The sequence below is a fragment of the Panthera uncia genome, chromosome B4 (genome assembly GCF_023721935.1).
Source record: "Panthera uncia isolate 11264 chromosome B4, Puncia_PCG_1.0, whole genome shotgun sequence".
Classification (NCBI taxonomy): Eukaryota; Metazoa; Chordata; class Mammalia; order Carnivora; family Felidae; genus Panthera; species Panthera uncia.
This window is the reverse complement of record NC_064809.1, coordinates 135,577,029-135,599,476: the sequence shown is the minus strand read 5'-3', so window position 1 is coordinate 135,599,476 and position 22,448 is coordinate 135,577,029. Positions and strand designations below refer to the sequence as shown.

The 22,448-nt window shown below is 55.2% G+C and overlaps 1 protein-coding gene across 3 annotated transcripts in view; it reads right to left on the bottom strand.

Moving 5' to 3' along the window:
- TBC1D22A (TBC1 domain family member 22A) overlaps nt 1-22,448 on the bottom strand; it is a 297,147-nt gene that overhangs the window by 103,540 nt on the left and 171,159 nt on the right. For all 3 annotated transcript variants that reach the window (XM_049626541.1, XM_049626543.1, XM_049626542.1), the window contains one exon: nt 10,649-10,758. In XM_049626541.1, the coding sequence (XP_049482498.1) occupies nt 10,649-10,758 (110 nt within the window). The remainder of the gene's footprint in view (nt 1-10,648; nt 10,759-22,448) is intronic.

Below are 22,448 nucleotides of genomic sequence, written 5' to 3'. Positions count from 1 at the left end.
CCCGAGACTCCAGACACTGTGGCACATGGGTAAGCACTACATGCCATGCCCTAACTGAAATCCTGACCAAAAGCATCTTGTGGGCAAAATAAATTAGTTCCTTTAAGTCAAGAAATTTGGAGCAACTTGTTACGCAACAATACTAGCTAGAAAAGGATGTCAGGCTACAAAACCAATTGTATTTGTTTATAATAGCAGCAAAAACTGAAAAACAAAATTGACAAACAAAGCTATACCACTGAAAGTAGCATCAAAAAAAAAAAAAAAAAAAAAAACCCAACCTATTTAGAAGCAAATTTAACAAGATACACTGAAAACCACAAAATGTTTGTGAGGATAAATTTTAACATGTCTATCTACGTTAAGAGACTCGATATAGTTAATACTATTAATTCTGGGAAAATTGACATATAGATTCAACATAATCCCATTCAAACCCCAGCTTCTATTGCTTTTTTAAGGCTTTCTTGGTAGGAAGTGGCTACCGGTAAACTTTATATAAAAATGTAAAGGAGCAAAAATATGCGTGACAATTTATTTTAAAAAGAACAAAGTTGGAGGACTTTCTCTACTGGACTTTGAGAAAAGCTACGGTAATTAAGACAGCATGTACTGGCGTAAAGATCCATTAACAGAACGGAACAGGAAGAGTGTCCAAAAATACACACACACTTACACAATCATGTGATTTGCAGAAAAAGTACCAAAGCAATCTATTTTGGGGACAAGAAAACTATTTTCAACAAATGTGCTACATTAACTAGGAAACTAGGATACCCTACATTTTAAAAATAAACTCTGATGCCTTCCTCACACCATACAGAAAAATTAAGTCAAGTTAGATGATAAACCTTGAAGTCAAACCAAAAATTATAAAGCTTCTGGAAGAAAAACCTAGGAGAATACCCTGGCATCTTGGGAGTAGGGAAGGATTTTTAGTTAGGACACAAAGAAAACAATTACCAAAGAAGAAAAAAATGATAAATTCGACTTCGCCAAAATTACATTTTTCCGATCATGAAAAACCGTTTTCAAAAAAAAGGAGCGATCTACCACCAACCTGGGGAAAATACGTTCCCACTTCCCCCCACCCCCCCACTCTCTATACACACACATACATATCTTTTTTAAAAAGAATTTTTTTTAAGATTTTATTTTTAAACAATCTCTACACCCAACGTGAGGCTTGAACCCACGACCCCATGATCAAGAGTCCCACGCTCCCCTGACGGAGCCAGCCAGGCGCCCCGTACACGCACGTAACTTCACAGAAGACCGCCATCCAGCACACGCAGAGAAGCCAGAGAAGGACGGTGCTGCTGAGAAGAGGCGCGGCCCCACCTCGCATGTACCGCTGCTGGGTGTGCGGGACAGCAGGGCCCCCTCCGGGGGTCCTAAGTACACCCCCACAGCATGACCCGCCAAGCCTACCTCTGGGCGCTGACCCAAGAGAAACGGAGCGCACGCCAAGCAGGAAGATGTGCCCACGAATGTTCACAGAAGGTGTACTCGCATCAGCCAAAGGCCGGAAGCAGCCTCGGCCTGCACCGAGAGGCGGACCGACACACAGGCCAGGATCTCTTCGAACGGGGAACCACTACTTGGTAATTAAAAGGGATGAACTATTCATTCAGGCAACAACACAGATTTTACATTTCTCAATGCTATTGTGAATTGAATTTTTTTTTTAATTTTCATTTCTAAATTGTTTGCTGCTCAATGACTCATTCTTAATGAATCTTCTGCTGCAGCCCAGTAACCAACACAGTCTTCTCTGTTTAATAACCCTTTCCAGAATGTTGCCAAGAATTCTCAATTTTATCGGCGAGGGCTCTAAAATCCCATCTCTCAAGATTCTCCCCCACACGGAGCATGATTCATCTAGTGTTGGAGACAGGAACACGTCTACGTGGACCAGGGCCGCCTTCTTCATTCCTCCCTCCACGGGGCTGGGCACGAGGCCCGCCTCTCCGTCCTTCCGCATGACGGCCCTGCCGCTCCTTCCGGGAGAAGATGGAACCAAATCAGGGCCAAGTGGACCGCCTTCCCCTCGGCCACCTTTCCAGGCACCAGACCAGCCCCTCGCTTCTGGGGTTTCCATTGAGCTTAGCTGGGAAAGAACAATGTCCCCAGACCTCTGGCCACCCCGGGCTCTGGCTGTCGAAGCTCATTTCTAAGGATCCTGGGCCACCTTCCAAGCCGGTCGTGGGCCCCTCTCCTTCTTGGAGCATGAAGCTCTCCAAGGGCTCCCCGTACCCGCTCTGTTTTCCCGTGATATGTCTGTCCCTTTTCTCCTCGCTGGTGTTCCCGCCAACAGCTGGCGCACAATGGCTGCATCTGAGGGACAGAATGCGCCGCAGCCCCTGGGGCCGTCACTTTCCCTGACAGGCTTCCCCCCGCCTTCTCTCCGACAAGTTCCAGGATAATGCGGTCCCTCTCCCCAGCATCCCCATCACTCCCCCGTGCCACCAACCAGTTCTCAGAACTGAATGATTCTTCCCCAAGGATACAAAATGTAAATGACTAATTATAAAAGGCAACAGTTCCTTTCTACTCAAAAAAGCTGTCCTGTTAAGTAATGAATCCAAGAGTAATAGTGTGACTCCAGGGGAGGCAAACAGGGAAGCCGTAATTCAACAAGCAATAGCTCCCGACAGCCCGGTACTGGTGCTGTTAGTGAGATGGGAACACGGTGGGGGGGGGGAGGGGGGGCGCGCCCGGGTGGCTCAGTCCATTAAGCATCTGACTTCGGCTCAGGTCATGATCTCACAGTTTGCAGGTTCAAGCTCTGCATCAGACTCACTGCTGTCCACACAGAGCCCGCTTTGGATCCTCTGTTCCCATCTCTCTCTGCCCCTGCCCTGCTTGCACACACGCTCTCTCTCTCAAAAATAAATAAAACATTTTTTTTAAAAACTTAAAAAAAAAAAAAGACACACAGGTAAAAGCACAAGGAGAATCCCCCCAAAAGGCGGGAAGGCCTCCCTGGCCGCGTTGCCCCGCCAGCAGCTTCCGCCAGCAGACAGCCACGTCCGGAACCGGCCCCTGGGCACGGACACCGCATCGTGCCGGAAGGCAGTCCCCCGTACAGAGGTTGCCCATCGGCCCAGAGGGGCTCAGACGGACTCCTATGAGCCACACCAAAAACGCCTCCCCCACGCCTGGCCACCGATCTCAAAGACCGCTGGAAACACACTCAGGGGAGCCACTGTAAGGAATAATGGCCCACCAGACTATTTTCGAAAAGCAGATCTCCCTGGCCGGCCGCCTCACGCGCCCGGAGAACAAGGCCCACCAAGAGCAACAACGCAGAAAGGGGCAGAAAGAAGCCCGGCTGTGGAAGAAGAGAAACTGAGGAGGAGAATGAAATGGAGCGTTTCCCTAAATAGAACATCTGATCTTGAAAAGGCGTTTACAATCACAGCCACTGCACGACTGAGGAAGGACCCCGCGGCGACAGTCCCAGCGCTGAGGACAGTCACCACTGAAGCCGAGAAGATACAAAAGAGGCACGCGGTGGCACCCCCGTCTGCGCCCAGCCTGCCCGGGCCACCCTCCCGCGCTGTGGAAACGTCCCACGGCACGCTCCACCGGGCGGATCCAAGCCACCCGCTTCACCAGCAGACAGAGGATTTCCTCATAACTGCGTCCGCTTCTCGAGACAAAACCATCAATCAGAGTAACCAGCGGGTCACACGAGCCGAAGACATCTGCCCAGATGTGCCGACTGTAAACCCAGCCTTCTTTCCACGTCGCATCTCTTAATGGGGTAACTGTGAAGGTTCCTCCCGGGGCAGGACTGTTCGTGCCCTGCCTGACGGTTAGTACCCTGATACCTGCCCTCCAACTGCCAGTGGCACCCCCCCATCACAGCAACCCCCGAAACACCCAGATACTCCCCAGCGACCCCAAGGAGGCAGCGTGGAACCCCACCGCCCCCACCCCACTGACGGTGCTCACGGCGGCACCACAGCGGACGAGGCCTGCAGAGCCTGCCCGGCGCTCTCCCCTGGCCCAGCCCTCCCTGCCCGTCCCACCGCCACCTGGCCCAACACACCGTCCCTGAGGGTGTTTCTCTTCTCCCAGCACCAATGCCCCGCAATAAAAACAACATCCTCTCGGGGCGCCTGGGGCGCTCAGTCGGTTGGGCGTCCGACTTCGGCTCAGGTCACGATCTCACAGTTTGTGGTTCGAGCCCCGCGTCGGGCTCTGTGCCGACAGCTCGGAGCCCGGAGCCTGCTTCACACTCTGTGTCTCCCTCTCTCTCCGCCCCTCCCCTGTTCACACTATCAAAAATAAATAAGCATTTAAAACAAACAAACGAAAAAACGTGCTCTCAACAAAACCTAGTGGAAGACACCAACCGTCAGAAACGGGTGAGCAGGAAATGACCTGGGACGACCAAATTATGGGCCTTTCTCAGAGCTGCCAAAGCCGACCCAGCTGCCCAGCCGTGGACTCGGGCCCGCTCTCCTGTTCCCCAGGGAGTCCGATGAGTCCACTCCCAGCAGGAGCGCCTATCTCCCCACCCGGTGCTCCGTGGTAACAGCCAGCTGGCCATTTTTCTCACGTGCCACGCCTGCTGTAAGAACGCGAGCTCGCTGTGCGTGGAGGTATGATCTTCCACACGTGGCCAGTAGCTCAACCCATTAAGTCCGCGGCGCAAATATGCCGTGATCTTTCAAATTCTCGTCCGCTTGACCTGCCAGTCACTGAGGGGCAGGAAACCTGGCGCCAGGCTGCGAGGGTCTGAAGCCCAACTCTGCAACTTACCAGTCCCACCGTGAGAGACATTCACAGACACGCTGCAGGGAAACTGAGGTAACGAACAGTTAAATGCAAACAACTCAGACAGCGTCTGACACGGGCAGCGTCTTCTAGCGCTCCTTACACATTTCCACCTCTCCTCTTCCCCGCCGGCCCTCCACGCACATACTCACAAGATACAGTTACATACACGCACACGCAAAATGTCGTCAAAGCGGACGTTCAGGATCGCGTCTTCCCCGGTACATGTATCCGCTTATCCCTCGGCAGTGATGCTCTTTATCCCAAATAATGCTTCCCACCTTAAAATCTATTTCATCTAATAGCTGCATAAGAGCTACGCCACTGCCTGGCTGGCTATTATCCTGGTTAGTGCTGACCTGTGGTGTTTCTCCCAACCCCTTCCTTGCTGCCGTCGTGTAATCCTAGGTTTCAGGTGAGGGTCTCATAAGTGGCATGGAGCTGGATCCCGCTCGTAAATCCAAGCTGGCCTCAGAGCTACTCTCCTCCAGGACACCAAACACGCCCCGCCTCATTGTGGCCTCTGCTGTTCTGGATGCGGCCTGTTTCCCATCGAACCGTCTGCCCAAGCGAATCACCTGTCCGTCGCCGGCTGATCCTGTAATGTCTTCTCTGACCTCCCGTGTTTAGCGGCTTCACTCGTTTCTCCAGGTGCGGTACCTTAATTCCTCCAGCTGGAAAGTTCCCGGCTACCACCAGCCACCCGAGGAGGCTCCCGCAGCGTGTTTTCCCATTCCTGAACTATTGTTCCTTCTCTCGTGCCCAAACCTCTCCTCCAAATCCGTGCCCTCTCTCAGTACTGCCCCCCCACCCCAGCACCTTGTCTTTCTATTAACTAATCCTCTCTTCTGCTGTATCTACGGAATTTTGAACATTAACCATGGCAAGTTCGGTTGCTGGAAGTTCTACTGGGCTCTTTTTTAAAATCTGTTTCTTCGGAGCCTTATTCCTCACGTGCATTGTTTGAAAGCTCCACGTGTTTCGGTTCTGTTCCCATGGCTGTTGTCGACGTCAGGTCCCTGGGGTACATCCCTCCTCCGAATCACAGTGCCAGCTGTGTGTGTGCGCGGCACACGCCTTCTGGGTCTCGTGCTTTCTCTATCGTGAGCTGGTCTTCAGGGGGCTTTTCTGCGGGAAAACCACAGGGCGGGGCGGCCCCTCGGGCAGCATTTCTCCAGGGCGGCCAGCCAAGTGTCGTGATCCCGGAGACCCTTTCAAGTGGTCTCTGGGATCAAAGCCGTGTTCCTAATAACAGCAATTATTATTGCTGTTAATAATAATTAACAGCTCTCGGTGAAAAAGATAAATAGAAGGCAATTTCATTTAAGGATGTCCTTGATGAAGTAGGAAAAGTTCTTAATTTTATGATCAATCGCATCAAATCTCAACCCTTGAGTGAACATCTTCTCCAAACTCCACGTGGCAAAGCGGGAAGAACCAGAAAACCAAAAGAATGGTGACTTCTTCCCCAAAAAGCACCTGGTGCAATTATGTGGGCTGTGAGCTGAATTAGATACATTTCTCAAGAAACGTCATTTTTTTTTTTTTTAACTAGCAAAAAATGACTAACAGGCAAACTGGTTATTCAAACTTGGGTTTTTGGCAGACATTTTCTCAAGAATGAACAAAGACTGTCGCTTCAACGAAAACAATCTACAGTATGTGTTGCCGATAATAATATTTGAGCTTTTAAGCCCAAATCAGAATTTTGAAGAACTTTTATCTGCCGCTCTATGTTCAACAGGTTCTTCTCATAAGGCGTCAGTAAATACAACAAGCGGGAGTTTCTGACGCCATGTGGGGGAGCGTGTCGGCGTCCAGATCTGCACACCCCAGACATCCGACCTTCTCCAAATGACCAACGTCTGATGTCACAGAACCGCACGCGGGCAAAACATCCGCTCAGAGTGCAGGACAGGCCGATGGATTTTAACGTAACTTGGTACAAAACGTTCACCGATGTGGCTTCCGATGTCACACGGCAGTTACCTTAGGAAGCTGCCACCTGACAAGCCGCGTCACAGCGTTAAAGAGAAAACGTCCACGGTCGTCGGAAAGGACTATGAAAATTCTCCCTCCTCCAACGACCTGCCTGTGTGCAGCTGGGCTGTTTTCACACAGTCCCATCAAAAACAACACATCACAACAGACTGAGCACGGAAGCACACGTGAGAATGCCACGGTCTTCAGTCACGTTACAGAGAGTCTTACCACAAAGAAACACAGTGCCTGTCCTCCAAATAGCTATATTGTGAAAACGTTAGTTCATCATAGAGATACGTTACTTATAACAGCATGTAACGCGTTCATCGTTGCTATTTTTGGATAAACTAATAAATATGTTCAAATTATCGCCATTTGAGTTTCTAACACAGTAAGGATTGTGAGAATTAACCCACGGGGGTAAAAGCTCTTTGTGCAATTCAGGACTCCTTAAGACTGAGACACGAGGGGCGCCTGGGTGGCCCAGTCGGTTGAGCGTCCGACTTCAGCTCAGGTCAGGATCTTGCAGTTAGTGAGTTCGAGCCCCGCTCTGTGCTGTGCTGACGGCTCGGAGCCTGGAGCCGGCTTCAGATTCTGTGTCTCCCTCTCTCTCTGCCCCTCCCCCGTTCATGCTCTGTCTCTCTCTCTCTCAAAAATGAATAGACGTAAAAAAAATTAACAAAAAAGACTGAGACACGAAGCTGGAGAGCTTCGACAGGAGAACTGTGTCACCTCGGTTTCTGGGCAGCACCCAGACTCCCCACGCAGGAGAAGTTCTGTCTTACTTGCACACCGGGCCAGGGCAATAACACCTAAACTTTCAGGCGTTACGGTGTCTGATAACTCGCTTCAAGTTCACTAGCGTCCACCGGTGGGGTCATTACTCCTCGTTTCTGGAGGACTCCCCTCACCGAGGAGTCTAGTGAGTCTACGCATTTCAGCCGAGTTTGGCTCAACATCACCCAGCGCCTCCAGGCACATGCTGGGAGCGAGCGGCGTCTCCTTGGTCCTGGTCTGCCGTCCTCCTGGGGCCAGAGCCCCCACCCCCCCACCCCCGGAACCCCTAGAATTCCGTCCTCCATCGGCAGTCCTCTGGCCGCACCCCTGGCCACCAGGAGACACATCCCACGGGGACAGCAGGTAGGCGACTGCGTGCGGCACCTGTACAGGGCGGGTGTGTGTCACGCCATGGCCAAATGCAGAGCACAGAGTCTCAGACCGAGGCCCCAAGGGGAGCCAAACCACAGCTACGTCTCCAGAAAAATGAGCAGATGTGGCGTTTGCCCTCTAGAACTTATCCAGCACGACGGCAGTCATTTCCCCTGATTCTAGCTGGACACGGTCATACAGCAGAGTAGAAAACCACAGGCTTCAGGGCTCAAATGTGGGTCCCAACACGTGCTCCTTGATCCCCGGCAAGGGATCTCTCTGCGTGGGCTCTCTCAGGGCTGTGACATCGTTTCTGCTGTGAGGCCGAGGACCACCGAGGGCACGCTGGGCCGTCACTGCCTCACCCCTGTCCCGCTGTGACTGCCACCGATCACGGGAAGCCCAATCACTGGTGAGGGAGCCGCTGCACCGACTTGGCCCAGCGACTCTGCGTCCCGGCAGCCTCTCTGGCCTGTGGATTTCACACAACTTCCTAAAATGCAGGGAACCGAGCTGAGAGCCTGCACTTAACAAAGCCCCACGGTGTTCTCAATCCGACAACCGAGCAGTGAAGGGACGAGAAGGTGCTGGAGGAAGACGGCTCCCGCGTCTCCAGAGAGTGGCGAGGACAGGGCAGGTCCAGGAGCAAGAGAGGGAGCGGGGCAGCGGAAGCCAGTGATGCCACGGGTCGGGTAGCGACAGAAGCTCCCAGCCCCTCAGGGCGCTCATGTCTCGGTCCGTCCTTCCTCCCGCTCCTGTCAACTCAGACCCTCGCACTCGTACGAATGAGAGAGCAGGGGCACCAGCACACACGAAACAGTCCCCCAGTCGAGCTGGCCCAACTCAGGGAATGACCCATCTCCCCAAGCCCCCTGGGGCTGGTAACCGGGCCCCTCGACACTGCCCACGGGAGGGTCGCGTGGCTCCCGTCGGCCTGCGAAGCGTGGTGAACGCACGTGCACAGGCCACCCTTGTCGAGAAGCCCCTTCATCGGACAGCAAGCCTCCGGTGAGAAATGAAAAGCCAGTGTCGCTTCCAGGGTGAACTGACTTTATTTACAAACATAAACAGGATGATCCTGCATTTAAATGGCAGAAATTCCATCCCTCAAGGTCAGAAAAGTGACATTTGAAATCGATAGAGTCTCACATTATGATTCAATCTGTTTTCGAAAAGGGACAAAAATGTCTTCAGTTTTGGGAAAAAGACAAAAACATATGAAAACATCAAACAATGTAGGGAAATGATACATCGATGCTTGGGCCAGAACACGGCAGGCGGGTTTTTCTCCGCAAGATGCAAACAAGGCTCCCGGTCCTCAACTGCAGCAGGACCCTCCCCCGCTCTGTCACTCCGCGGTCATCAAAGGTAACGGGAACCCACGCTGTCCTCTCCAGCACAATCATTCTGGCTACTTCACTCAAATTAAGCCTCGGGCCCCACTCTCGAGGCCCCCCCGTGTGGGAGCCTCACTCGGACCACCTCTAAGCCAGCAGCCGAGCTGAGGCCTCCGCAGGTACGGGCGTCGGGCACGGCGCCGCGACAACGGTCAGGAAAGCCCAGCCCGACAAGCGCACCCCACGAGTTTCTCTCTTCAGGTGGAAGTGCCCCTACTCAGCTGTGACAGAAGGGGTCCCGGCACAGCGCGCAGACGCCCGCACAGCCTCCGTCCCTGGGGCAGCCGTCTTTGGGATGAACCTAGCCTGTGGGGTCCCTCGGAAAACCTCCAGCAGCCAAACCCTGCTCCGGCCTTTCCCCGACCGCCCCCGTCACCCTCCAGGTCTCACTGCACTCCTGAATCGGGTCCTCAGGAGCATGCGTCTCAATATCCTCACGACACCCCTTTGGGTCTACCCTGTGTCCCACACTGAGCTCCGGGGAGGCCTTAGCCTGACACTCCCGTCCCTCCCCAGGGCGGCGTGCGGCACCCAGCACAAAGCACACTCTAGGAAAGGTGTGCAGGCACACAACGCGCCTAAGACGGGCCGTGGTCCGTGTCCCCGGCCACTTCCTGCGACGCCGAGAGGCCCCAGTCCTCATTCCTGCTCTGCGTGGGGTTCTTCGCCCAAACCACTTTCCCAAAACCACCCCCAGCACGGGGAGACCCACAGCCTTTCTGGGGAAATCCCAGCCATCGGTCTGACAGACACCAAGTCCACAGAGACCCGACCGCGGGGGGCAGGCTTCTGGCAGCTTGCGCCTCCTGTGGGACCAGGCCCAGCTGCGGTTCCTGGGACGATCAGACCCCTCAGGGCCAGCTGCTCCTAGGCCCAGGGCAACAGGGGAGAGGCTGAGGCCTAAACCGTGTGCCCTGTGAAGGGCGGGCGGCCCTGAATCCAGTTCTCCGCGTGTGGACGGCGAAACGGCTCATTGAGCGTGTGGACGGCTCACCTACATTTGGTGCTGGTGCCACTGGGCGTCACGGGCAGCAGAGCAGGAAAGAGGGGAGTGTGCGGGGACCAGACTCTGCAGGCGAGGGGACAGCCCCACCCTCTAGGAGCCCTGCCGCGCCCTGCTGCTGGCACCGTCTCCAGATGCGCACGCACGGGGTCTCTCACGAGCCGTCACCCCGCAGAGGAGACACGCGCCCGGGTGTAGAAAGGGAGGCCTCCGAGGGGAGCAGCGGCCAAGCCGGGCACGGAGGCAGGTGGCAGGCCCAGGGCTCCCGGTGGCCCTGGTTTCAGACCGGAGCGGCGTCTGCCTGGGGTCCGGGCCGGCAGGGGCTCACCTGAATACCGTCCAGCAGCCTGCTCATGCACCAGTACGTGTCGGCCTCCACGTTACGCAGCACGTCGGTGGGCACGCGGGAGACGTCGGCGGCATCCACGTCCTCCTCCTCTGTGGGCCGGGAAGCATGGAAAAGACAGCGAGCGGTTAACCCATGGGACACACGCCACAGGGCGGGGCAGGGGCAGGGGCAGGGCCGGTCTGAGACCCAAGGTCGGGCCGGGGCCCATTTGTCCGGCTCCAGCTACACGCCTCTAAGTGTTCCCCCTCATCACCTACTGGTTCTCAATTTTAACACCTAGTTAGCTGCAGGTAATTAATATTCTGAGTCTTCTCCAATTAATTAACATAATTAATATATCGTAAATTATTGCTTCTCAGGCATTTTGGATCCTAATCAGAGAGGGCCTAAAATAGATTACTTATTCCTGCCACAGATCTGAAAGTTTTCTCATAAGGTGTTTAAAATCCTGCTTCTCACACAGTCACGTACTCATTAGACAATAATTTCTCTAAACCCAGGTCTCCAAGGTTAGAGCTTCCAAAGCCACGCTGGGCGGGGGCCCCTGTGCTGCGGGCGAACACCCAGGAAGCAGCGGAGGATGTGTGTGCAGAACAGGGGACGGTGCTCTGAGCAACCTCTCTCTTCGAGGGTAAAAAACCCAGAGAGAAAATTTAAACGTGGGGCGTCTGGGAGCCTCAGTCAGTTAAGCGTCCGACTTCGGCTCGGGTCCCGATCTCACGGTTTGTGAGTTCGAGCCCGCGTTGGGCTCGTTGTCAGCACAGAGACCACTTCGGATCCTCTGTCCGCCCCCTCTGGCCCTCCGCCACTCACACGCTCGAGCACTTGGTGTCTCTCTCTCTCTCTCAAAAATAAATATTAAAAAAAAAACTTTTAAAATGCAAAACAGATGCCTGATTGAAATGGTTTATCAGAAGTTTGAAAGGACTAATTTCAGATCCTTATAAAAACTGCTATCCTCCAGCATGAAACTCCTAAATGTTTCAAAAATTGAGTATTCTATTTTTTTATTTACTTTTGTTTTATTTTGCCAACATGCACGGCATCCTTGCAAGGCAAATCTTTAAGAAAAGAAGCAATTCCACCGAGAATATATTTAGAAAGTTCGAAGTGGGCAGAAATGACAATAATTATAAGAGTAATAATTGCTAACACCTGTTGAGCAGCTGTTGGCCGCCAGGCGCTCCTCTCCGCTGTTCACGCGGACGAGCTCGTTAACCTCCGTCACCCGTCTGTTATCACCGGCGCTGCACCCTTGGAAACGGGGCGCAAACAGCGGGCGCGGCCCAGAGCCCGCGTCCGCGACCCCCCACGGCACCACGACGCCACGCTCGCTCCCAGAGGGCGCTGGGGCTCGCGCTGCACGAGGCCTCGAGCAGCGGCTCCTCGGAGGCTCCCTGACACGGCCTCGCCTCGCGCCAGAGCCACTGGAACCACCCTCCACTCGTTCCCTGCTCGCAGGGACACGCACGATGGCAAAAACAGGTGGGGGGGGGGGGGGGGGGGTCCGGGTGCCAAAGCCAGGCCAGGCCCTCCACGCGGGCCACGCGGGTCTCCACAGGCAGGCCCCACAGGGTTCACGCTCATGAGGACGCATCCTGGCCAACCGTGCTCTCAGTCCCCGGGGCGCCCAGGAGCATGTGTGTAGGGACTGTGACCAGACGGTCATTCCGTCCCCCTCACCCGTTCAACTCCCTCGCTCATTCAACAAGCCCTTCTGTGTTCTGGTTGGTTTGGGGTTTATTTTATGGAAACGCGGTTCACGTACCATAAAATCCACCTTTTAAAGCACACGATTCAGTGGGTTTTAGCGTACTCCCAGAGTCAGATAACCGTCACCACCACATAATTCCAGAACATTCTCAACCACCCCCAAGCAAGCCTATGTGCAGGCACTCCCCCAGCGCCTGGCAACCAGCAATCGGTGCCTTGCCTCTGTGGGTCCTCCTGCTCCAACACTTCAGGTAACGGGACCGCATAGCACAGGGGCCGTGTGGCAGGCGTCCATCACTCAGCACCGAGTTCCCAGGGCAGATCCAGGCCGCAGCCTGTGCCAGCCTTCTGTTCAGTCCTCTTTTGGGTAGGATAACATTGCGATGTACGCATGAGCCACACTGCCTACCCCTGTCCCTTGTGGGACACCAGGCTGTCCCCACACTGGGGTCATGCGACAACACACAGCAGTGATCTCTGTGTGGTGGCACTGTCCCTACACGCCAGGGCCTGGAGTGCAGAGATGAGTAAGAGGCAATGCCCCCCCACCAAGTCCAGAGCCCCTCCCAACACAGGATGTGCTGAGGAGAGTCCCCAGGCTGGCCGGGCCGGCTCTGAGCTCCCTCCTCCCAGCCTGCACGTGCCCGTGACACGTGCACTGTCCCCAGCTGCCCCGCGGGGCTGACACTCTCCCTCCCACACCCGGGCACCCCTCTGCCTCACCCCGGTACAGCCCGGCAAGGCGCCTGGCCTCACACTCGGCTGTCCCCGCAGGCCAACGTCTGGCCTGAGCACACCCTCCGACGGAGCCCCACCGCAGAAATGTTGGCTCGGGACGTCTGGAGGCATCCACTCCGCCTGTTTACAGAGGAGGAAACTGGGTCTCCCGGGGCTCACTGGCCAAGCGCACGAGGTCTACCCGACATGACGCCGTCCTGCTGGAAGATCAAGCTCGCAGGCACGAGTGTAAGCGGCCTCCTCTGGCTTGGGCGGAATCAATCCAACATCCCACCAAACTAGAGCAGATTGATGTTACCTTCCAGTCCCGGGAGCGGGCTCCGTGACGATCATCAGGGGACTCCTCCTGAGATGTCTGCCTTCAACAGTCTCTCTTTGGAGGGCCTTCAAAGCACCGAGATGTCCCCTCAGCTGTCACAGCGGGGAAACAAAGCCTGCCTGGCCTCCAGCCCTCCCCTGGCTCCCAGGGCAGCGGGGCCCCCAGCACAGAGGCACAGGGCACAGGCGGCAGGCTGACGCGCACGAGCCTCGGAGACCCTTCTCTGCCTGCTCAGCTGGCTTACTGCTTTATCCAACACCAGGTCGGCTGGGCAGCCTCATTACGTGTCACTTCCCACAACGGGCTGTTTGTTACTCCTCAAGGTGATGAGGTAACGGCATTTAACCCAGAGAAACCCTGTGCCGATCTGTCTTCCAAAAGCTCAGAGAATGGGAATGACCCTCATTATCACAGTGAGTTAAATGTCCACCCGCCCAGGGAAGTCACCCGCCCACATGGGGGAAGGCACAGAGGGCGGCACAGAACACTCCAGAAGCCCTACGCCGCAGTCACAGGGTCAGAGCCGACTACAGAAACTCCCGAGGCTGGCACTGCCGGCCCCTGGGGGTCCCCGCAGGAGACCGGGCACCAGCGGTTTCTGGGGTCACAGCCCGGACCACACCAAGAGCAAAATCAGCACGTTTAGCACAGGTCCTGTCGGTGGGACGCTAACTTACCGAACCATCCACCGTGAGGCCCGGGAGCCTCACCACTGCGGGGCAGACACAGGTTCTGAGTCAAGACCCCAAAATGGCCAACGGTTGTGACAGGTTTTAACCCAAAGGTACATGCCTCCCCCGGGGCATGCTGTCTCCACATCCCTGGGGCAAGGAGGGGCACCAGGCGGGGAGGGAACCTGAACGGGGAGCCACCGGGGAGCCCTGGGGCCGGCAGCCATGGAGCCTGTGCCACGTAGGACGTCGCCCCCAAACGTGTGCCACGCCGAGTGACAGGGGAGAGGCCAGGCGCACTGCCCGCTGAGATCGCCAACGAGAGGAAACCACGGGAGTAGAAGGATTCCGGGCAATCCCACCGTTCAAAAGAAGAAACAATTCAAAGGAGGAAATGGTACATTGAAGGGAAAAAGAGAACAAGCAGAACTTGTTGTCACGTGGAGGCACATCCACGTGTGCCCCAGACCACACCGCAGGGGCCTGGCCAGAGCAGGGGCTCTGGGGTGCCGAGCCCTCTGGGCCACGTGGATTTGGGCTTGGCTAATCCTGACCCACGCCACACAGCCCGCAAGCTGCCGGAGGCTGCCGGCTGCCACGGGAGGTGGGTGCCGCACAGAGCACCCCTGGACTGGCCCCTCCCCGCCCTCCGCGGCCTTCTCCCAGCCAGGTGGTACCACAGGCCCCGGGAGGACAGGGAGGGGTGGCGCGGACTCTCGCGAGCCATGTTTATGCCCAACACATGACGGAAATTAACGGAATTTAGGCCACCCTGTTTCATTTGAAACTGGACCAGACCCTGTGTCCTACTTTGTCCCGTGAGCACGAACATCACCACCAGCACGTGCCACACCGCGGGAGCACCACCCAGTCCTCCTCCCACGCTGTCCGCACACCACCTTTCAGGGCCGAGCCCTGCACCCCACGGGCCGCGAGCTGAGAAAGGGGCAAGCTCTGGAAAGGTCCCCAAGCCTCGGGCGGCAGGGAGGCCAACATGGCCCCAGCTCACCCAAGTGGCACCTGGGGACACAGACAAGGCACCGGCCAGCCCGGGGCAGGTCAGCAGCCTCACGTGGACCACAACTACACGTGAAGGCACAAGATGTAAAACAGCCGTCTACTTTAGAATATCTCACTCGCCTTCTCAAGTCATAAAAAGGCTTTAAGAGACAATTTAAATAAATTCTTTGAAAAGGCTACCCTGCCATGTTATTGTTGAAAACGCAATTTGTAACATAATCCCATCTTTATCAACAACGCCATTTCTATCAAAAACTCCCGCCTTTGCATGTCGTACATACACTCATGCAGAGAACGCTGCTCAGAAAGATGCCAGAGACAGGACTGTGGTGCCCCCGGGAAAGGTGGGGAGGGGATAACTACCACCACTCTTTACTCTTTACAGAGGGTAGAGAATAAATAGAGCGACAAATTTTCACATAGCACTTACGACTTTTGCAATGGGGGAAAAATACTGTTTAAGCAGCGAGGATGGTTTCACGAAGGTCTATCTTTTCTACAGATATACATCCCTAGAGAAGAAGTTCCCAAGAGTGGTGGTACTGTCCTTCTAAGTGCTCCGAGAAGCTTGTGGAGCATTTGGGGGTCAGAATGATTAGGGTGAGGGGACCTGCTGGCATTCAGTACTTCCCATCCTACAAAGTGTGAACAGCACTGCACAATTAGCACATCCAGAGCTAGTCATGACTATCCCACAAGACTGGGTGGGTGGGTGGCTGGATGGGCCAGTGGATGGGTGGGTGGATAGGGAGGTGCGTGGGTGGGTAGGTGGGTGGATGGATGGATTGGTGGGTCCATGGATGGGTGGCTGGCTGGCTGGCTGGGTGGATGGATGGATTAGTGGGTAGGTGGGTAGAAGGGTGAATGGGTCAGTGGATAAGTGGGTGGGTGGGGGGGTAGGTGGATGGATGGGTGGGTGGGTGAGTGGGTGGGTAGGTGGGTGGATGGATGGATGGATGGATGGATGGATGGATGGATGGATGGTTTGGTGGGTGCATGGATGGATGGGTGGGTGGGTGGGTGGCTGGCTGGCTGGCTGGGTGGAAGGATGGATTGGTGGGTGGATGGGTAGGAGGGTGATTCAGTGGGTAGGTGGATGGGTGCTTCAGGTGGGTGGGTGGATGGGTGGATGTGCGGCTGAGTGGCTGGGTGGGTGGATGGACGGGTGGGTGGGTGGCTGGGTAGGTATAAGGAACTCGTGAAAGAATGGAGAACATTCAGCCTGGTAAGGAAAACACCACGATGGGATATAAGTACTATCTTGCAATATCCAAAAACTACCTTGGGTAAACAAAAAGCAGAAATTTCTCGTCCATGCTTCCACACCCAGAGAACTGGTAGGGTCAGCGGGTAAGTAAGAGGCAGGTTGATGGGCTCAAACTAAGGATGTGGGTGATGAGGCTGGTCACCAACAGCAATGGCGCCCGACACCACCGAGGCACGGAGCACTTCTTAGAGTCTGCAGAGTGTCCTCCTATGCCAAGGCCCACAGCATCTGAAACAGCCTGCGGAGGTGAGCATGCCCACCTGACAAAAGGCCTGCAGGAGACCAGCGTGCCAGGAAGCAGCTGAGCCTGGCCAGGAACGGAGTCAGGCTGACCACGGTCAGCCTCTCGTTCTCACTGAGGCAGGGCGAGACACGGACGGAGGCCTCCGACTCTGCAAGGAGAGGGAGGGACCGTCGCCGCTCACTGACCACCTGTGCCTCTACGACTCTAGAGAGGCACAACCTCACAGCTACCACAGCACTCCCCTGGTCACAAAACCTGTGGTGGGCAAAAGAGCCTGTCACCACCACAGGCTCACTGGAGCTTTGGGTCGCGTGGGGACTCCCTCCTCAGAGGCTCCGCTCCCACGACAACGCCTGCCCACCTCCCCGAAACATCAGCGTGGGTCCCGGAAACGGCCCCGGTAGCACAGGCTGGGATCCTGTAATGACCAGGGAGCGCGAGAAAGTAAAAAGGCCCGGCACGCGGCCAGGCTCTCCCTGGCGGTGAACCAAACGGGGCGGCTTGGTAATCACAAAGGGAGAAATCCCTCAAATTTAAACAGACCCCGTGACTTCAAGGGACCCCACGGCATGGATCACCGAGGTAAGTGTGGCCGCCGGCCTCACAAAGCATGAGTCGCGGGTGAGAGCCGGCACCTGCTGGTGAGCAGCGCAGGTTAGGGAGGGGAGCACACCGGGGCTGTTATGACTGCGTTAATCACCCGCATCGCACAAACCCTGCAATAAACCTCTTCACGTAATTAGGAGCTTAACTGGTAATCAAAAATACTCTCTACTTCATAAGCTCGCTGGAATCACTCTACGGTCTAATCTTTCGCACGGCCCAACTTGGGAGTTTTAAATTTGAAACCCTGACACTTTGGTGATGGAGGTTTTAGCACTTAATTACATAGACTTGGGTTCCAAGGCGGAGGGGAAAGTCCTGCTATGGTAAGAGCAGTACCGCAACTCAAGACTGTAAATTCACAGAACTCCGTGGCTCAGCAAAAACAACTGATGTTATGATCAGATTGGTTCAGCACTACGAATGTTTAATGCTAATATAAAGAATGTTCAACTCAAGGTTACGAATAAGCCACCATCAGAAGACCCAATTCTGTTATGTGGATGAAAATCTGTAGCCCACAGACATACAGTCAGCGCACGATGGGACAGCAGCAGACGATGGTCACAAGTCAAGGACAAACCAAGGACGATGCACTCACTACAGGCCAGGCAAGATGGCATGATGTGGCCACACCCACCCATCAGTCTTCCGGCCCCAGGCGGGCCCCAACGACAAGAACCAACCTCCACCCCAACGCGGCCGCAGTCAGGGGTCCCCAGCCCCACACACAAACTGCAGGCGGGGGCGGGGGGGGGGGGGGGGGGGACGGACAGCTGCCCCTCCATCCACAGGGGGCGCCCCGCTACCGGCTCCATGCAGAGGAGCGCCCTTGACCGTACCTGCACCTGCGTGGGTACCGAGGCAGACAGCAAAGGGAAAGTCTGTCTCTTTAATGATCCTTGCTTCTCTAATGTCATTTTTGTAAAGGGAAGAATTTTAATTTCACAACAGTCTTTTGGCTTGACTAGATCTTTGACTTTTTAATAACGCTGCGAGGAGGAGTTTCTGTTGCCCGAAATGCTACTGGCTGAAGTACCGATGGGCCGTATTAACATGGGCGGAGGACCTGCACGGTAGGAGCCGGGCTCGGGGAAGGCAGAGGATAAGCCAGCAGGAAGCCCAGAGGAAGCCGGGGACACATTCACTCACCCACTGACTCCTGATTCACCATTCTCCGTTTACCGGGCTTACTTACCATGCTTGGTGACCACTTACTTATAGAGAGATGTAAATGAAAAACTGGCCACAGGGCGAGTGAGCAGTGTGACAAGGGACAGGTGGGAGGCACGGCAGGTTCAAAAGAGCAGAGTCCTCGCCCCCTGGCAGGCAGGGCTCTGGCAGGCGTGGCCTTGGGGCTAAGCCTTGAAAGATGGTGGAATCAAGCGTTCCCCAGGAAGGGGAAGAAGGCGGCGTATGGGAAGGCGGGAGAGCCCAGAGCCAGTACCCCGGGGGGGCGTCCCCAAGACCCAGGCAGTAAACCCGTGGGGCGTCCCCGTGACCCAGGCAGGAACAACTCCTGAGGGTCACCATCCTGCAGCCCCGGGTGCTGGGCCCCAGAGCTGGGCTTCCTTCTGGAGGGAAGCAGGAGCCCTGGAGACGGGTGCACATCAGGGTAACTCCTCACACGGGCGTCTGCCAGTAGGGGTGCAGGCAGAGAAGGGATCCCATCTGGCGTCAGTGCCATGGGAACAAAAGCAGGCCAGAGGCGGTGGAGACGTTCCCAAGCAGAGTCTACAAACCCCAACCACTACTGAGGCCCAAAGGAGAGTCTGGGCCCCCCTGCCGATGCCCCTCTGGTGAGGACAGACTGCCAGAGAGCCCATCAGCCCCCCACCATGAGACAGAAGAGGACAGAAGGCCCACGCTGGCACACCAGCATGTGCACCACCGTCCTCTGTGTTTCCTGCACGAGGGTCACCAGCTGCACCCCCACACGCCAGGTGGTTGCTCGTGCTCTCCCTACGCTAAACGGGAAGCGTCCCTTGGGAGCAGAACCGTACTCCCCAGGTCCCCAGCACCCCCGCGAGGGCCCAGCACACGGCAGGTACTCGATAAACATGTGCTGAGCACGTGAATGAACCCAGCCAAGAGCTCATGGTGGAGGAAGGAGGGATTCCATAAACAACGGGTGGAAAGAGTCTAATCCTGATTTCTCCAGTTAAGAGAAAAAATCCAAATTACTGCTGAATTCAACACCATGTAGCAAGTCTCACTCATGACTCACTTCTACCAATGACAACGCTGAGATCAACAAGTGTCCACACTGTAGGGAGTGCTCGCGCAAACATCATCACGCATGACACACAGGCTCTAACCGCTGCCCTTCTCTGAGAGCCCAGAGTTCTCTGAAAAGAAGGCCAAACTCTTTCCTAACGTGACACGGCCCCAGAAAGTTCTGCCGGCTGCTGAGCTTGCCTCGGAGAACGGCAGACACGGTGTCTCGGAGAAGCGGGATGCACGTGTGAGCCCAGCGTCCCGGTGCGCGGGCCTCACCCCGTCCCCGCGCCTCCCGCACTCCACACCTCCACGGACACGCGTGTCCTCAGAGCCCGCAGTGGCCGCCGGAGGCGCTGGGGACCTCCCGTTGGATCACAGGACTTAAGTGCTCAGTCACATACAGTCACAGCATTTAGGGACACAAAGAAATACACGTAGAAAGGGGCAGGCTACCTTCTTCCTGGGCTGTGTTGCCATCAGAGGACCGGAAAGACCCCCATCCTTCAGAAGGCAGACGGCAGACATTTATACAGACAGTAAGCTTGCCTGAGTCATGATAATCTGAGAGCGCAAACTGATCATAAATCAACCCATTAAACTGATTTACTCCCTTTACCTAATTAAGTCAAAAATAATTCCTCGAAGGATAAATGGGTCTTTAAATCAATCAGCAAAATGCTGTCTCACTCAAACCATTAATAATGCAGCCAAATGGAAAGAAAGATTGACCGGCACAAGACTGTGCGTTCCCGAAAGCGTGGGTGCACGACCTCCAGGGGGGTCAAGGGGTGCATGTGGGGTGCTCCCCATGCTGAAATGTCACCCAAACATGTGAGCAGACATCTCACCCAGGGTGATGATGACAGCCAGACTGCAGTCTCAGCCCCAGAGACTCCTGACTGCTCGTGTGCACAGGTGAGAAAAACCCTCTCGAGGAAAAAGCCCGGGACACAAGGAAAACGGGTCTATATCACCATATACAAATTTTAAATGATGTCAAGTAGGAAAAGAATGAGAAAGTAAAACAAATTGGGGAAACATCTGCATTTGGGAAAACTCTACCAAAAATTACTATGCAATGAGAAAACACATAAGCTTGCTGAAAACTACCCGACAAAGTTACTTATAAAAGTAAATCACCTCAGAATATAAAGAATGGTCAACAGCACTAGCCGTAAACACATTCAAAAACATATAATGAGGTACAGCATTCACCTGTTTTATAAACTGGTCAACTGTCAATGTTTAAAATACCCACTGCGAGGGGCGCCTGGGTGGCTCAGTCGGTTAAGCGTCCAACTTCAGCTCAGGTCACGATCTCGCGGTCCGTGAGTTCGAGCCCCGTGTCGGGCTCTGGGCTGATGGCCCAGAGCCTGGAGCCTGCTTCCGATTCTGTGTCTCCCTCTCTCTCCGCCCCTCCCCCGTTCATGCTCTGTCTCTCTCTGTCTCAAAAATAAATAAACGTTAAAAAAAAATAAAATAAAATACCCACTGCGATACCAGTAATGGGAAACAGATCGTCTGTGAAGGAAACGATAAACGGGTTCTGAAAAACCACCTGACAGAGGACGTCAGAGCCCTTGAGAAGCCACGAGCTCCACTGAGCCCAGATGGTGTGCCAGGCGTGCGAGGGGAGCAGCGGGACGTGGCGGAACATGGCCCGGCCCTCGCGTGCACGGCTCACAGTCTGGCTGGGGACTGGGCTCCGAGGCGCGAGTCCTGGTGCTAAATGAGAACCCGCAGGCCACCCGTGTGCCCCCCGAGTTGGATGGTGAAATGGGAGGTTACTTGCGTAAGATGCCATCACACTTTACGGGCAATAACACAGCAAGAAGCCAAGAAATTCCCCTGCACAAAGCCATGTTGCAAGTACCTTTCTTGCGAAGATGATGTAGGATCTGAGAGTGCCGGCTAATTGGAAGAGATCGCTGCTCTAACTGATGGACGCTCCAGCTCTCGCCGACAGCTCCAACAAGGCAATGCCGGCTGGGGCCATTGACAAAAGACTAAGCTGCTTTCACTGTCCATGCCTGGTCCTCGATAAATCATTCGGACACATCAACTCCCAAACCCCACTCGTGCCTTCATGCTACTTACACCCCAGCTGGGGGTCCTCTGACCCAGCTCACAGCTAGACGGGGGCGTGGCCCTCCCCAGTGCCCAGCTTCCGGCTTTCACGCACCAAGACTAAAATGAGGTTTATGGCCATGGCCCCCGCAGCAATTCCCACACGCCTGTGTAAAGGCTGCCTGTGGTCACTCCCCAGGCACGGCCTTGCCAGGAGCCAGGCTGGCAAACCCCGATTTCGGCAGCCCTGGCAATGCCCTGGCAGCCCATCAATCAGGAATTCATACACTTCAGCACATTCTTCCCTCTGTGGTACAGCCAGCAGATGAACCATAAACGGGCAGTAAAATACTGCTTGCACTGTGACTATCCCAACCGGTGGAACACTACCATGCAAAGGGCCTGCGGCACCGACAAACAAAATCTGGACGCGCGGTCTGCACACCGGACCACAAGGTCAGAGCAAAATGGGATGTTTCGTTGCCTTTTCTGAAACCTACTCCTGCTCTAAAGAACCGTATCCACCGTGTGACTCTGAATTGTCAGTAAAAAAGAAACGTGTCCCCCTGAAAAGAACATGCCAACCTCATTGAAAATATGGGGCCCCTCCCTTCCCCGGCTGATGGCCGCCACGAATGCTACAGGTCACCGGAGTCAGGAGGGCCTGCGCAGCCGCCGCAGGCCGAGAAGGCACGACTCTGGAAAAGGCCAACAAAGAAACCCCTTGCTAAGTAAGCGACGGTCGGCTGACGTGCACACAGCTCCGCGGGCCCCCTGCCTGCCCTGAGAAGCCCGCGGATAGAGCGTGTGTCCCAAGCTGCCCGGCCTTCCTACACAGGCGCCACCGAGCCAGGGCTCCAACCCACAGCAGAGGCAACGCCTCGGCACCTGCCAGGAAATCGGCAGCCGATGGCGGC